Source organism: Ascaphus truei, chromosome 2, assembly GCF_040206685.1.
Source record: "Ascaphus truei isolate aAscTru1 chromosome 2, aAscTru1.hap1, whole genome shotgun sequence".
NCBI classification, from domain to species: Eukaryota; Metazoa; Chordata; class Amphibia; order Anura; family Ascaphidae; genus Ascaphus; species Ascaphus truei.
The window spans coordinates 208,083,713-208,099,606 of NC_134484.1; the positions used below are offsets into that span (position 1 = coordinate 208,083,713).

At 41.2% G+C, this 15,894-nt stretch overlaps 1 protein-coding gene across 6 annotated transcripts in view; it reads right to left on the reverse strand.

Moving 5' to 3' along the window:
• Window positions 1-13,410: 13,410 nt before the first annotated feature.
• Window positions 13,411-15,894, reverse strand: part of LOC142487132 (glutamate decarboxylase 1-like) — a 325,033-nt gene continuing 322,549 nt past the window's right edge. For all 6 annotated transcript variants that reach the window (XM_075585896.1, XM_075585895.1, XM_075585893.1 and 3 more), the window contains 2 exons: window positions 15,569-15,658; window positions 13,411-15,145 (listed from right to left, as the gene is read on the reverse strand). In XM_075585896.1, the coding sequence (XP_075442011.1) occupies window positions 14,972-15,145; window positions 15,569-15,658 (264 nt within the window). In that variant the 3' untranslated portion in view covers window positions 13,411-14,971. The remainder of the gene's footprint in view (window positions 15,146-15,568; window positions 15,659-15,894) is intronic.

Consider the following 15,894-nt stretch of genomic DNA (forward strand, 5'->3'; position numbering starts at 1 on the left):
CAGTGAGAGACAGAGAGAGAGAGAGATTTAGAGGTTCTAAATCCAATGTAATCAATCATGACTGCAGATAAACAGGAAATGTATTGGGTGTACACTCTGAACACACTCCATCCGGCCGGCATCAATCAGGAGTGGGAACTGAAACACTTCCTGATGGGGTAATGGATAAGTTTTGGGGTGGGTTCACAGTGTTCGCCCAATTACATTGTGATCTGGGAGGTGACATATGATGTTACCGTCTGTCATGCGGTTGCCACTGTATCCATGGATATGAATTATGTGGATAAATTGATAAAATGTTTATATCCCTTTAAGGTGAATCTTGATACTGAAAATGCTTTATAAGTACTGAAAAGATTTTATAAGTACTAGATATATGAAATCCTTTGTTATACATCTGTATACTTCCATTAATTGATATAGCTTTATATAATAATAATGATGCTGGTAACTTAAAACATCAGTAGTTGTGTTTTTAAATTTATCCATTATATGTTCTGTTTTGTTTTTAAGATTTCTTATGTGTATGTTGTAAATACCTTGTTGTGCAGCCATTGCTATGGGGATTGTTGTGGAGATAGTTATCCACTTTAATGATTAATCTACCACAGGTGAGGTTTAAATACGTTCCCTGTTCCTATTGGTGGCATACACTCACCACTCCCTATATCTATTTGGCTGCCATACACTATCAGCACTCTTTGAAAAAGTCCATAGCCTGGACGAAACATGTTAGAGTGGTTGCCTGATGTTTGCTGCTAGCGATCAATAAAGTTTTTTTAGACATCCATGCGTTGGCTGCTGAAGTTGCTGTGATCCGCGGACCATCCTACCCCCTTCTTCCTATGACTGCAGATTATGATGTGAGATTCAAGCATAATAATAACAGGATCTAGAATTTAGAATCTACTGTATGTGAAAGGAAGTGTGTTTATATCAGGGGCTAGGGTCAGTCAGGGTACGTGTATCGGAAGCAACAGTATTTACTCTGACATTAACCTACAGTGCTTTTGTCTGTAGTATACTGTACTGACCGACACAGACTGAGTGGACTGATGTGATGATGAAATGATTCTTCCGTTACTATAGCTTCATCCTTAGCCAATCTTTCCAAACCCTTATCGTGCTATCTGATATGTATCAAAATTCATCATACTATGATTTTGATCAGTTACAAAAATAGATGGCTAACCCACCCACTCTGCACCAAAATTATTAAACAATAATAGAGTGAGTGGTCAAGGTCATTAGTTTACAGCAGGCATCCAGGTGATACGAATCTTGTTCATAAGTAACATTAAAAAAATAAAATGTAGTTGGTACAGGATTGGAACTGTTTTGTTCCTACAGTATTTGAGTTTTAACTAATTATTGTTCTACCACAATATAGTAACACTAGAGTTTGTTTGTTTTATTAACAATGCAAAATAAAAGAGAATATATTTGGCGCCTAGATGTCAGTGAATAGCCCAAATTATCACAATAGATAAGTGAAGGGCGGCTGCCATATACTGTATGTTTTATTAACATACAGTAACAAATAGAGAACATGTAGTAACTATTAATAAGTAGTAAATAAAATAGTCTATACTAAAAACACAAGTAGTTCTTACTGTTGTGATTTAATGTCTATGATTCATTAATGAAATAATATGCAATTTGTGATTTTGCAAATTAATTTCTATTATTGAAGACTGTGAGCAGAGAGCACAACCTTGGAGTACAAAAAAACCTAATGAAAATGTCATATGTAACAAGTCGTTAATATTATCGGTCAGTGATTTTGATAAAGGAAAGAAGATGCAATTTGGCATTTTGCATAAAAATTTGAAACAGGCCAATAATTCAGCCTGGAAATTAAAAAAGTTATTAATTGAATTTAACCAAAAAAATGTCAACACTTGATGTGATTGTTTGGAATCAAAGGCCAGTAACGCAGGCTTCCCTTGAATAGTAATAGTACTGATTCACAACATCTGTAATTTAAATAATTTGTGAAAACATGATTAACTGTAATATTATAAACATTGATTTTAACATTTGAAAAAAAATGGGGTACTTATCCTTTTTTGTTTTTATGTATTTTTAAATAAAAAAAGGAGCCAGACTGAAGAGGGTAGTACAACACTAGTAGGCTCAGTAGTGTCCAAAATATGTAAAAGGAACAAGGCAATGTAGAAAGCAGCGTATACAGTATTTGTGGACTTCCCAAGACTCTACCAATATTTGTGATCGTTGCATCCACGAGAGCTACATTGCTCTCTATTTCAGGACTGAATTAACATCTGAGGCGGGGAGATTTCCTTTTGATGAAACGGACGTTCTAAGATGGATTGATTGTGCTACCTCTGAGCCACTATCCTTGATGAGACAACGCCCTGAAACCATCCAGGATTACTTACCTGAGGGATCTGTTCCTGCTGGAAGCTCTGGTTGTTTGCCGTTTGGTAACCTCTGTGTTGATTAATGCCTATATTTCACTAACCTTTTGTACGCAGAATACTAACCCTATTTTTTAATTCAATTATAAAGAAGTGAAATATTCTGCAATGGCCGTGTCAATCACCTGATCTCAACCCGATCGAGCATGCATTTCACTTGCTGAAGACAAAACTTAAGGCAGAAAGACCTACAAACAAACAACAACTGAAGACAGCTGCAGTAAAGGCCTGGCAAAGCATCACAAAGGAGGAAACTCAGCGTTTGGTGATGTCCATACGTTCCAGACTTCAAGCAGTCATTGCCTGCAAAGGATTCTCGACAAAGTATTAAAAATGGACATTTTATTTATGATTGTGTTAATTTGTCCAATTACATTTGAGCCCCTGAAATAAGGGGACTGTGTATGAAAATGGTTGCAATTCCTAAATGTTTCATACGATATTTTTGTTCAACCCCTTGAATTAACTGGACCTAATTGTACTGGACCTAACTGTAAAAAAATAATTATATATATATATTATATATATATATATATATATATATCCCAACAAGAATATGCTGCTGGATGTTCCAGATTCTTCATAATTGTTCCAGATCCCAGAGTAGATACAAGGCCTGATTATATCTTACACACTGTAAGTGCATATCTTACCCTCTGGCGGTGAAATTGTTAGAACGTATTACCCTATGTTTGTTTTTCTTGTCTCCACTTGCGCCTAGGTCATTCTTGTTGGGAAATCTTTCTGTTACCAGCCCGTGGAGCGGTAGACCTTTTGGCTGCAGACTAAGTCAGGGAAAGTTAGATTGTGAGGTACTATACCCTCCAGCATATGTGGTAATTATATCATTTGTTAATCTTTGTGTGATTGCGCTTATTGTATTTTTCTGTTTTCTATATATATATAGTGCAGAATAAATGAGTTCTTCAGTATTAGGTGATACCTTTTTTATTGGACTAACAATTTATGTCATAGGTCAAGCTTTCGAGAGTTCTCCTCTCTTCTTCAGGTCGACAATACTGATATACAAAGGATTCTATGGCTAAAACAGTGTAACTCTCGAAAGCTTGTCCTATGACATAAATTGTTAGTCCAATAAAAAAGGTATCACCTAATACTGAAGAACTCCTTTATTCTGCACTATCGCAACTGGACTAACACGGCTATTTTCTGCTTTATATATATATATATATATATATATATATATATATTTCCTTCGCCACCCCACCTACCTCAACTGCGGCCGGGACGTTGTGGGTGACGCCGACGGTGTATGCAGACACTCGGTGGTAGGCAGAGTGGCGTGAGGGCAGTGTAGGGAGCTCTCCGGTGCTCCAGAGGCTCCGCGGTGCACACGACTAGGGGAGCAAGCCATCATGATGTGCGCACGCAAGCGCTGTGCGATCTTGCGCATGCGCATTTGTGTGACGACCATTTTAGCTCATGAATGCGCATAGGCCCTACCATAGCGGCAGCAATTACAATTACAGAGATGTCTCCGCAGGGACTACAGCCCCCAGAATGTAAAGGCACAATGGACTACATGGGTACAGAACAGCCAATAGGGCTGCGAGGATCTCCTGCTCTGCAGTGGATACATTTGGTGCACTCAGACCTCATGCATGAGTCTAAGCTGGGACACAGAGAGGTGAGGTTTCATGTGCAGGGTGTCTGTAGCCACTGCACTAGGCCAGAGACCCCTGATAGGCCCCAGCTAGGCCCTGACTCCCCTGTAAGCTTGTGGCTTCTACAAGGATAGGCCCCTTAGACAGGGACACTGCCCCATTAGCTGATCAGTATCAAGGATACAGCAGCAACACCGCACAGCACTGGCGGCCTGTGGTCTGGGACCAGACCACCACCGCAAGGTCTAGAGACTGTCTTCACGGTGGGACACTCCAGCTTGATACCACCCCACCTGGAGGAGGACACAATCACGGATGGCGACGGTGCTGGATCAGATGGTTCTATCATCAGCTGGTGGTACTGGGTGCCAGAGCACCTGGCAGGTATCACAACCCTCAACAAGTGCACCAACTATACACATTGTGGGCAGCGCTGTCACATACTCCCGGGTGGGTTGGCTACTGTGGACACCAGGTTGGTTAGGGCACCTCAGTACATTGGGGACACTCTAACCAGGGTGCGGACTAAGTGGTTGGACAGTGGCGTACAGTGTGGGCAAGGTCATGCGAGGCCTGAGTTATATGTTGTATAGTATTACCATTTGCATGTCAGTAAACCTGATATTATATACGCTGTGTGTACTTATAACATTGGGTCCTGTGAAGGGGTTAGCCGGTGCTTTCAGAATCCCTCACAGGTGGAGGCACTTTCACCGGACAATCCAGGTACACCCCAGGCTCTCAGCAATGGAGGTTCAGGCCTTCTGTGAGCCACAGGTAAAGCACCACATACACTCAGTAGCTGCCACATCTCCCATAGGGTGTGGGGGAACAGCATTATATATATATATATATATATATATATATATATATATATATATATATATATATATATATATATATATATATATATATATATATATATATATATTATTAAGGTTATGGTGGGTAAAAAAAGTGACAAAAACCCTCCACAGTAAAGCATATAGCAACTGTAAATATTACTGTATTCTCATTTGCATGTCTTAGACAGGTCTGCAACCCTGTCTTTCCCCATTATCGCCCAGCATACAGCGTTTCCACTGCAGCAAGGGATTCTGGGAAATGACATGCAAATGAGCACACAGTGCCACCTTTTGTCTCAAGCTCGTATTACACAAGCAAATCCTCAAGCCAATGCATGCTGTTTTAAACACAGCTTTTAGACAGAGGCTGGGATGGGATGCAAAGCCAGTAAACCCACTCACAGACATGTTTCAACCTTGATGGGTATCATCAGTTTGAGGTTGGCTGTGCTGGCTAAGCAGGTTTGAGACTAGACAAGGTATTCACCACAATTATTAAGGTTATGGTGGGTAAAAAAAGTGACAAACACCCTCCACAGTAAAGCATATAGCAACTGTAAATATTACTGTATTCTCATTTGCATGCCTTAGACAGGTCTGCAACCCTGTCTTTCACCATTATCGCCCAGCACACAGCGTTTCCACTGCTGCAAGGGATTCTGGGAAATGACATGCAAATGAGCACACAGTGCCACCTTTTGTCTCAAGCTCGTATTACACAAGCAAATCCTCAAGCCAATGCATACTGATTTAAACACAGGTTTTAGACAGAGGCTGGGATGAGATGCAAAGCCAATAAACCCAGTCACAGACATGTTTCAACCTTGATGGGTATCATCAGTGTGAGGTTGGTTGTGCTGGCTAAGCAGGTTTGAGACTAGACTAGGTATTCACCACAATTATTATGGTTATGGTGGGTAAAAAAAGTGACAAAAACCCTCCACAGTAAGCCAGGTGTGGCATTCGCATTTGGAAGCTGTTGCTGTGAACTCACAACATGCGGTCAAAGGAGCTCTCAATGCAAGTGAAACTGGGCATCTTTTCTCAATATATACTTTGCCACCAATGCAGATGGTAAAAGAGATGACAGCACTCAGATGTAGAGCAAAGAAACTTGTATACCAAAGGTAAGACACAAAAAAAATATACCCTTGGAATACAAGTTTCTTTGATCTGCATCTGAGTTCTGTCGTCTCTTTTACATCAGCATTGGTGGCAAAGTATGTTTTATGATATTTTATGACTTTAGCACCAGACCCTATTGTGATTTTACGGAGTGCTCGTATCTGCTTTTACATATTGTGACAAACGCCCCTCTTGTAGCGCTGACGTCTGTCTGGGTTCTTCCCGACAGTCTTCTAGGGTTATTTATACAACAAACAGGAACATGCAAAGTATTACGTTGCTTAACTCAGGCTTCTGCCTGCTCTATTTTCATCCAAGTAAGGGACTGCAGCTTTAACATGTGTAGGCAAGAGGCACTCAGACATTTTCATTCAGTGGTTCACTTATATCAGTGTCATAGCACTTCACACAGTGTCACTTTTAAGAAATAAAAACCAAATCATATAAAGAAACCCTATCCCTTTCAGGGATCTAACTACACATCAGAATCAGCCCCTAACTGCTGCTGGCCAACTAACCTGGTTCCCCAGCTTAAAACAATGCCCTCTCATTTAGGGTCACTAGATACAGCATTGTCTTTTAGCAACAGCAATAGACATTTGTTTTGTCTGATCTGTTCGTGGTGGGAACTCTGTCCCAAGTGTCCAGGCAAATCCTCTGGTACTGTGATACTTGGAGGGGCCGTCCACCCCGAAACTGGAAACAGGGGAGCAGCGATACCCCCAGCCTCCAGGCTCTAAGGAGAGAGAGTGAAATGCAAACCTCTCTGTTCTAAATACCTGTGTTAGTGATTAGGAGAGCAGGTGAGGGAGAACTAGACCCATTGTAATCTGTGGTCTAGATTTTCCATCCAGCTGCCTGAGTTAATGTGAAGCTGTGGAACGGATCATTTTTTAACTATTCCTGCACTTTCTGACCTAAAACGGGGCAGAAAGCTGCTAACATCTTTGGACTATGTCACAATATATATATATATATATATATATATATATATATATATATATATATATATATATATATATATATATATAGACCATACGATACCGGTTGCAACACGACATCAAGGGACAGCACGCAGGTAGATGACTGGCAGTTGATGCAGAATCTGGGTGGGTCTGCTATCAAAGGGGCCGAAACCTGGGCGACTACCTTACAAAAGCAGATCCTACCGCCAAGTATGCTGCAAAACCAACGAGGCTATCCAGACCAGCAGGCGTGTATAAATGTCACGGTTGCATCAACTGCCAGTACTTGATATTGGGGAATTCCTATCCACACCCTCACACTGGCATCCGCCAGAAGATCAAGGATACAATGAATTGTGAATCCAAATACGTTGTATATTTTATACAATGCCCATGTGGCCTTTATTACGTGGGAAAGACAATGAGGATGCTTAAAGAGAGATTAGCTCTACATCGTTCTGCCATATGGAAGGCACTGGCTGATACTGAAAACAAGGAGGATTTGTCACATCAACCAGTAACAAGACATTACAAAGAGAAGAGGCATGGGCTCGCCACCTTGCGTTGTATGCCAATTGCCCAGGCACGGACTTCGGGGAGAGGAGGGAATCGCAACAGGACACTACTACAGCTTGAAGCCAGACTCATCTACAGTTTGGGCACATTGTGCCCACGGGGTCTAAATGAGGACTTCAGATTAAGCTGTTTCCTGTAATCTCCGCACCTGGCCCATTCAGCTGCCTGCTGATACTAGGATTCATCTTTAACAGCAAAACCAGCGCATACTGCCTTGGGGTGTCAGCCAGTTAGCCACATTTCCTCCATCATGTCAGGCACCTTAGGTCCCTTGCAGTCAAGATCCACCTGTGGCAATGTTTGCTGAAAGCGAGACACACACAATTTATCACTAGTTTCTCCATGTGACAGTGTCTGCATTATGTGTTTATGTTGGTATTTAAGGTGTCGCTCCCTGAAAGGATACATAGTCATCAATGCATTATCATTTCTTACACTACGCATTATGCGTTCTATGGCTGAGTGCTTTCAGCATTTATATACTGTCTTTTTTGTTTGTGCAAATTATTATGCTTTGATGCACTATTTCACTTTTTATGTATGCTGGTGCATTACAGTGTGTCAGATACCTCAGGTCCCTTTTAGTCAAGAGCCACCTGTAGCAATGTTTGCTGAGAGTGTGACACATCATGTATTCTAATTTATTACCAGTTTCTCTATTTGACATTGTCTGCATTATGTATTTTTGTTGGTTTTTAAGGTGTCGCTTCCTGACATGATGCATAGAGTCATCATTGCATTATCATTTCTTACACTATGCATTAGGCGTTATATGGCTGAGTGCTTTCAGCATTTATATATTGTCCTAGATTCTAGTCAGCCACGTCATCCACACGTGTGTATATATGTTTTAATCCCTCACATTTTTTTGCACATTTACGGTGAGCACATCAGGTGTTTCACATGTTTCGCTTAACTTGCAGTTACAATGTGTATTTTGCACGTCCCTGAAATAGTTAATCTATCCAGGTATCAGCTCCAGATCAGTTTAGCCCATGCGCACTCTCTCCGGTTATCCAAGATATCGCTGGGTCTGGCAGACTTATGTAGTCTCTCAGCAGTAACATTATGCAATTCCTGAGCCTTTTTGCGCATGCCTAAACACATATCAGGTAAACAAATATAGAGTTAATATATTCAAAATGGACGCTCTTTACCTGCTGATACTGTGGATGCATGTCACATAGGCAGGTGAGGCTAATTAACTGTGATTGGTTTTGTTGAATTGCACTGGGGTTTGGGGTATATATATGTATTGTGCACTGCATTCAATTGCACCACCTTGAGAAAGGTCCCACTGGGGGACCGAAACGTCGGTTTTTGTGTCTTCTATCAAATATAGAACATTTTTGATTTACTTACCTGCGTGCTGTCCCTTGATGTTGTGTTGCAACCGGTATCGTATGGTCTGTTATTGCTTTATGGGATAAGCACCAAAACTTATTTACTTGCATATGGTGTGCCGGCTGTGCATTGGATTCTATATATACTGCACCGACACACTTTATTCGAGCAAATACCCAGTATGTACCTGGCAGATACCTGGAATGCGCCACTCCTCACCTCTGACAAGCCCCGTTGCGTTTGCCTTCCCAGCCTGGGTTCATGCCTGGCTGACGGGCGGCTGATCTGTTAAATGATAATGATTAGGATATAATAGGCTGCAATGCTTCGCGTGTCTACCAGATGGCATAAATTCATGAATTGTAATGCAGTATATATATATATACTGTGCAGTATTGCAGCCAGCGGGAATAAAATGCTTCAATCCCTGCCTGGAAAATACCTCAATGCACTCGGGCAGAAAACAGTCACAAACCTCAATACACCCGGGTATACCCGAATTCGTGGGACTAGCCGAGCTCGAATAAAGTGTGTCGCCAGTGTATATATATATATATATATATATAATCAAAAAATAAATAAATAGATGATACCGTTCTGTGGCTAACGAAATGCTTTTATTTGTGCGAGCTTTCGAGATACACTGATCTCTTCTTCCAGGGATGTTACAATGAATGAAGCAAGCAAAAGGTATCCTTAACAACAGTGTCTATTGGAATGTTATCTGTGCTGGTCCTGGTTGTGGATGTATTTTATGGCTAGAGGTGTCAAAAGGTTGCTGAAAGCAAGTGATGTAAGAGTGTGTGTGTGTATCTGTGTGGCGGCCTTTTGTTTTTTCGTGACCCCCGTTAATAACGCGGTGGTCTCGGTTGGCCCCCGAGGACTGCGCTATAATGGAGTAAAGCTGTATATATATATATGCAATTACAGAGATGTCTATATATAACATACATACAATCATGTGAAAAAGAAAGTACACCCTCTTTGAATTCCATGGTTTTACATATCAGGACATAATAACAATCATCTGTTCCTTAGCAAGTCTACACATATACACAGAGACAGACACACACACACACACAGACACACACAGACAGAGACAAATCTCACCCCGCACTACATCCAGCAGTGGGAGGGGAGGGGGGGCCCGGGGAGATGTACCGGAAGTGGGGGGGGGGGGACAGGGACATGTATTTAATATTCCATTCCCCGGGCGAAGCCGGGCACAAAAGCTATTTATATATATATATATATATAAATACATACACATACACGCACACACACATAGAAAAGAGGGAAGAAGCACACCATATAAACAAAACGGTAGCTCGATATTGAAATGTGCACACGTCATAAATAGTATATTAAAAAAGATGCTTCACCACAGGTAGATGGACAACAAGGGTATTTAATCCACAGCCACATGTATCCTAATCCTAAAAAATTGTGGTGTCTTCCCTGGTCATTTGATTTTTGTGAAGTATCATATATATATATATATGTATATCCCAGATTTTCCAGAGGATTCCATGGCAGTGATAATGCAGAATATCACACCGTAGTGTACCTGGGGGAGCAACAAACCATGCTCCAAATCTAAAGGACAAACTAGTGAACAGCCACTTTGTCCCCAGCAATACAGACACATTTCTATCTGCTTTCAGGAAGAAAGGTTTTTACAAATGTAGGAATTGTTCTGCATGTAGATACATGCATCAGACGGAGATGTTTACCGATCTTTCTAAATAACATATTTTTAGAATAAAGGACTTCCTTGGTTGCAAGACCAAGGGAGTCATTTACTGTATCACCTGTCCCTGTGGCCTTCCCTACATTGGGATGAATACACGTGAGTTCAGGTTCAGAGTCCTCGAACATGTAAGAAATATTAAGAACGCATCGAGAGACCTGGAGAATTTCAAAAAGATAACTTCAGTGGCCAGACATTTCCTTATGATGCATGGGTCAGACCATACTTCTTTGAAAGCCTTTGCAATAGAAAAGGTCACCCTGAGTATTCGGGGATGAGATTTGGAGAAAGCTTTGCTACGTAGGGAGTCCAGGTGGATAGTCCAGATGGATTCTATAATTCCACGGGGTCTCAATGACTACCTGGGCTTCTCTATGTTTTTGTAGCTCCTCCTCTCCCCGACTCACTCTTTCCAATTCTGTTAGAACTCTGCTGTTGAGATGTATACTCTTTTAGTTATAATACCACCATGAGAGTATGAAACACCTCTCTCTCCCCTCTTCTCTTCCTCCCGTTTATTTTTAGAATCCTGGGTATGGCCATCCTCGGACGGACTTTGGAGCTATTACGATTATCATCTGCTACAATCCACCCGGGACAGTCTACTATGAGAAGGACACAGCCTCTAGAGTTGACGTTAACTCATATTGGGAACTTTTCATATGACTTTGGAATATTTTGTCACTCTATAGATTCAATCTTGGGACTTTCTGACAATATTCTGTTGTTGTAATGAGAGGAAACTGAGTACTTTCTCTATATAAGTGATTCTGGAACAACTATGATGTTGATAGCATTTAATTATACTCCAATCATGCTTATGCGATCTGTACTTTATTTAATAAGTTTAGACCAATCCCCTAGACAACTTTATACAATGTGATACAGTCAGCATAGTCATGTATTTACTAATGTGTTACTACTCTTCGTTGAAACACAGCAGAGTTATCCTTAAAGCATTATATACATGTTATCTATGCATATTAGTTTGCTTGTGGTCTTAGGTTATAATATATTACAATAAGTGCCCTGCTTGTGTCCAGTATATATTCTGCTCGCTTGAAGATGCACCATGGTAGGCAGTTACTCTCCCTTTAAGTTTTGGATATTTTGCAGTGTGTTGTGCTTGCGCATTAGGCACCCTGGACGCATGTTATGGGCTTATAGTGTATCACTTTGTTTACATATGGCCACGAATGCGCACTCACTGCATTGAGTGAGTACTCTGTTATCTCCATTGGAGCTTGGGGCTTGCGACGCACGGGCACGTTAGGCTACTACTTGGGACGTCATTCCGCACATGCGCAATAGGTAGAGTCACTCTCTGCACCCCTGGGAACGATTAAGGTACTTTAGAATCTCTAATTTTCACCTGGTGACGGTGTTTTTGGCGCAAATTCAATCCTTTTTAATGGTGCATACTATCTTGCCTGCCCCACCACTCCCAGTTGAAGGCATCTCGCTGAAACGTGTAGGAGTGGGTGCTGTAGGCAGGATCCCCTGGTCTGTCCCCCTCTTGGGATACGTAACTATACTTTATGAGCTGCTGCTCTAAGCATGTTTTGTGACACGTTTTCATGCATGTAGGACTGTGCTCAACACCACAATAGATTCAGGACTGTGTTCTTTATATATTTGGAATTACATCATCTATAATTGTGTCTCTTTCACAGGACTGACTTTATTCAAAACAATGTGTAGTATGTTTGGGGATAATTATCCACATTCCATCAATCCTATGAAATCCTGTGTAGTGGTTTGACCTTATACTACAATTCTGGTCCTAGTTCACCTTTTATCATTGCATATTGGTGTTGTATTTTCAGCCATTTCCTTTTTGCTTTAGACTTATCTTGTCTGCTGTTTTTCCCAGAGATAGCGTATTTTTCTCTTGGGATTTTTTTCAGCCTGGGATACCAACTGTTCATCTACCCGGTTGTTTATAGTGTCCTATATGATCTACATGCTAGCTAGCATAACGCTTTGGTTTACGCACAGGGGATCCATGCCATGTTTTAAAATTCTGTGCTATCTTTTATCGTGTTTTGTGACATTTAATAAATAAATATGTACTTTTGATATTGCAGACGGTATACCTGAGTGCTATTTTCTGGGCTTCTTTTTCTTCTTGCTTATATATCTATTGGCCCATTAAGCACCACTGACATACTTATTTAGTATATAAAATTTAGTCAGTCTTTTGGTTGCTTTTATTTTGCAGTCCTGTGGATGCGGGGTCCGCTCTCTTTTTTAGCATATATATATATATACAGTATATCCCAGATTTTCCAGAGGATTCCATGGCAGTGATAATGCAGAATATCACACCGTAGTGTACCTGGGGGAGCAACAACCCATGCTCTATCTGTAATTTGTTTAATATTCAACACAATGGTGTATAGCAGAGGTGCGCAAACTGGGGAGTGCGCCTCCCTGGGGTGGCGCAAGATTGTTTAGGGGGTGACACAGGCAGCGGTGGTGTTTTTGCAGAGAAGCAGAGAGAAAAGCCGTCTGTAGCTGCAATTTCTCCTGCAGTCATTAGGTGGTGCTGTGCTGCACAGCTTATGCTGCACAGGCTTTGACTTGCTGAATGCTGCGTGATGAGGTGTGTGTGTGAGACAAGAGAAACATGGAGAGGTGGGAGACATATTGGGGGGAGGGGGGGAGAAAGAGAGACATGGAGAGGTGGGAGACATATTGGGGGGAGGGGGAGAGAAAGAGAGACATGGAGAGGTGGGAGACATATTGGGGGGAGGGGGAGAGACACTGGGGGGAAGGTGAGAGAGAAAGACACTGGGGGGAGGTGAGAGAGACACTGGGGGAAGGTGAGAGAAAGAGGCGCTGGGGGAAGGTGAGAGAGAGACACTGGGGAAGGTGAGAGAGAGAGACACTTGGGGGAAGGTGAGAGAGAGACACTGGGGGAAGGTGAGAGAGAGACACTGGGGGGAAGGTGTTAGAGAGACACTGGGGGAAGGTGAGAGAGACACTGGGGAAGGTGAGAGAGACACTGGGGGAAGGTGAGAGAGACACTCGGGGAAGGTGAGAGAGACACTGAGGGAAGGTGAGAGAGAGAGACACTGGGGGAAGGTGAGAGAGAGAGAGACACTGGGGGGAGGTGAGAGAGAGACACTGGCTGGAGGGAGAAACACAATGGCTAAACTGAGGGATGAAGGTGAGGCAGAGATGGCAGAATTGAGGGGCTTGGGAGGAGGATGAGTTTTGTGGGGCTGAGGGTTATTCTTTGGGTCATTGGGGTCACTTGGGAGTTTTGATCAACAGGGGAGATTCATCAGTACCCCCCTTGAGTTTGGTTAGGGGGGTCCCTGGTCCCTGGGCAAAATGTAAAACGTGAATAAATAAATAATACATAAAACTGGTAGGTAGGAGTGGATGACACTGGGGAAAGCAAATGGGAGAAGGAAAAAAGGGAGGGGAAGGGGGGAAAAAGGGGGGGAGGGAAGGGAGGTAGCAAAGAAGTGGATGAGTGCCCCTTCAAAATGGATTGCCTTTGTGCATCAGAAAAAAATGTATTACCAGATTCCAGCAAACAATAAAATAAACAGTGATCCAATACTAGTATACTGCCTGCGCGCACACCTGCAACCCAAGCGATTTGTGAACTTGGCTGCAGGAGATTGTAGACGCGTTGAGGACGCGTCACAAAGCTGGTTCACCCTCATTGACTGAATCATCTCACGTGCGCTGACGTAATTTGATTTTAATTACATCAGGCAGGAGGTGCTCGAGAAATTTCATGGATGAAAAGGGGAGCACTGCATAAAAAGTTTGCTCACACCTCGTTTATAGTTATGATTAAAATACTTATTTTTTGATGCTTTTAATGTGATATTACAACTTCGTTTTTTGTTTTCTGGTAGTTACATAATTGTATTTAAAACTATATAAATATATGTATTTGCTGCTTCTATATTAGTTTCCTGTTGGTACATGTACAGTATTTATTATATATTTTCCAATGTAAATACTAAGAAAGAATGTAACTCTATTTCATGTTCAGTATTGCTAACATTTGAATGTACTGTGTATTTATGTATTTAATATTTTACCTAGAAAGACACATTGAGATGTCAATCTTTTTTCAAAAACATCGACCAAATACATACTAAACATAGGAAATGTATGACTCAACATTGACACACAACATACAACTTCCGACATGATATATAACTTTCTATTAACTGAAACTATTTAATTTTTGTATTTTTTTTTTACTTGGAATTAGTTACTGTACCCGATAATTAGTAAAATTGAGTCCAAAGGAATGACATATTTCTAGATATTACAAATAGTTTCCAAGTCTTTCAATTTCTTCAAGAAGGAAATTAACATCTGATTTTCTGGTGGCAGGGTTGGAAAAAACCATCCTGAAAAAATTAACTTTGTCCCCAAGTGGCTGGTAACTAACCATTGTTGTCCCTTCTTCCATCATTTGTTCTTTAATTCGAGGAGCAATCTACAAAATGAAAAAATGAGAATTAGCTGGTCTTTGTCACTATTGTAATCTAGTCATTGGTTTAGTATTCCGTTTCTCGCGGAGTTTCATTGAAAGCGCCCGCGGCGCAGGAAAACTGAAGAAAAAAAGCCGCGCGCCGCCGCGTTTTTAAAAATCCCGCGGTGGCGGCCGCATGAGGATAAAGGCGGCCGCCACATGTAGAGTAAAAATGTTACACTTCAGTACCAGTATCTGACAATAAAATAATATAGGAGCTTAGTAATAGTTCATCTAGATAAGGTTCCAGAATTGCATGCAGGGCAGAAACTCAGCAACTGTACTGTGTTTTCACTTATCAGATTACTTGAAGTCTATCACACTCATACTCAGTAAGATATAGTAAAATATGGCTGACATAAGACCAAATATATCCATAAGATTTACCTTATGAAGTTTTGTGTTCCATTCTGAATCTCTTGGAATGCAACTCAGACTGGGTGGAATATACCAGAAACAAACATTGGTGTGTTCAGGCTTTAGAATAAACAGAAAAATATAATTATTTAAATGTGCAACTGTGTGCATAACATTTGCAGGCACAATTAGACACCTGCAACAAATAGTTTACAATCTAATTTTGGTGCAAAGGGAGATCAAGTGACTTACCAAATGAGAAACAAATACAAAGACCCAGTGCTCCTCCCAAAATGGCTTGCAATTTATGAATGAATAACTTTATTACATAAAGCGCTTTTCTCACAATGACAGTA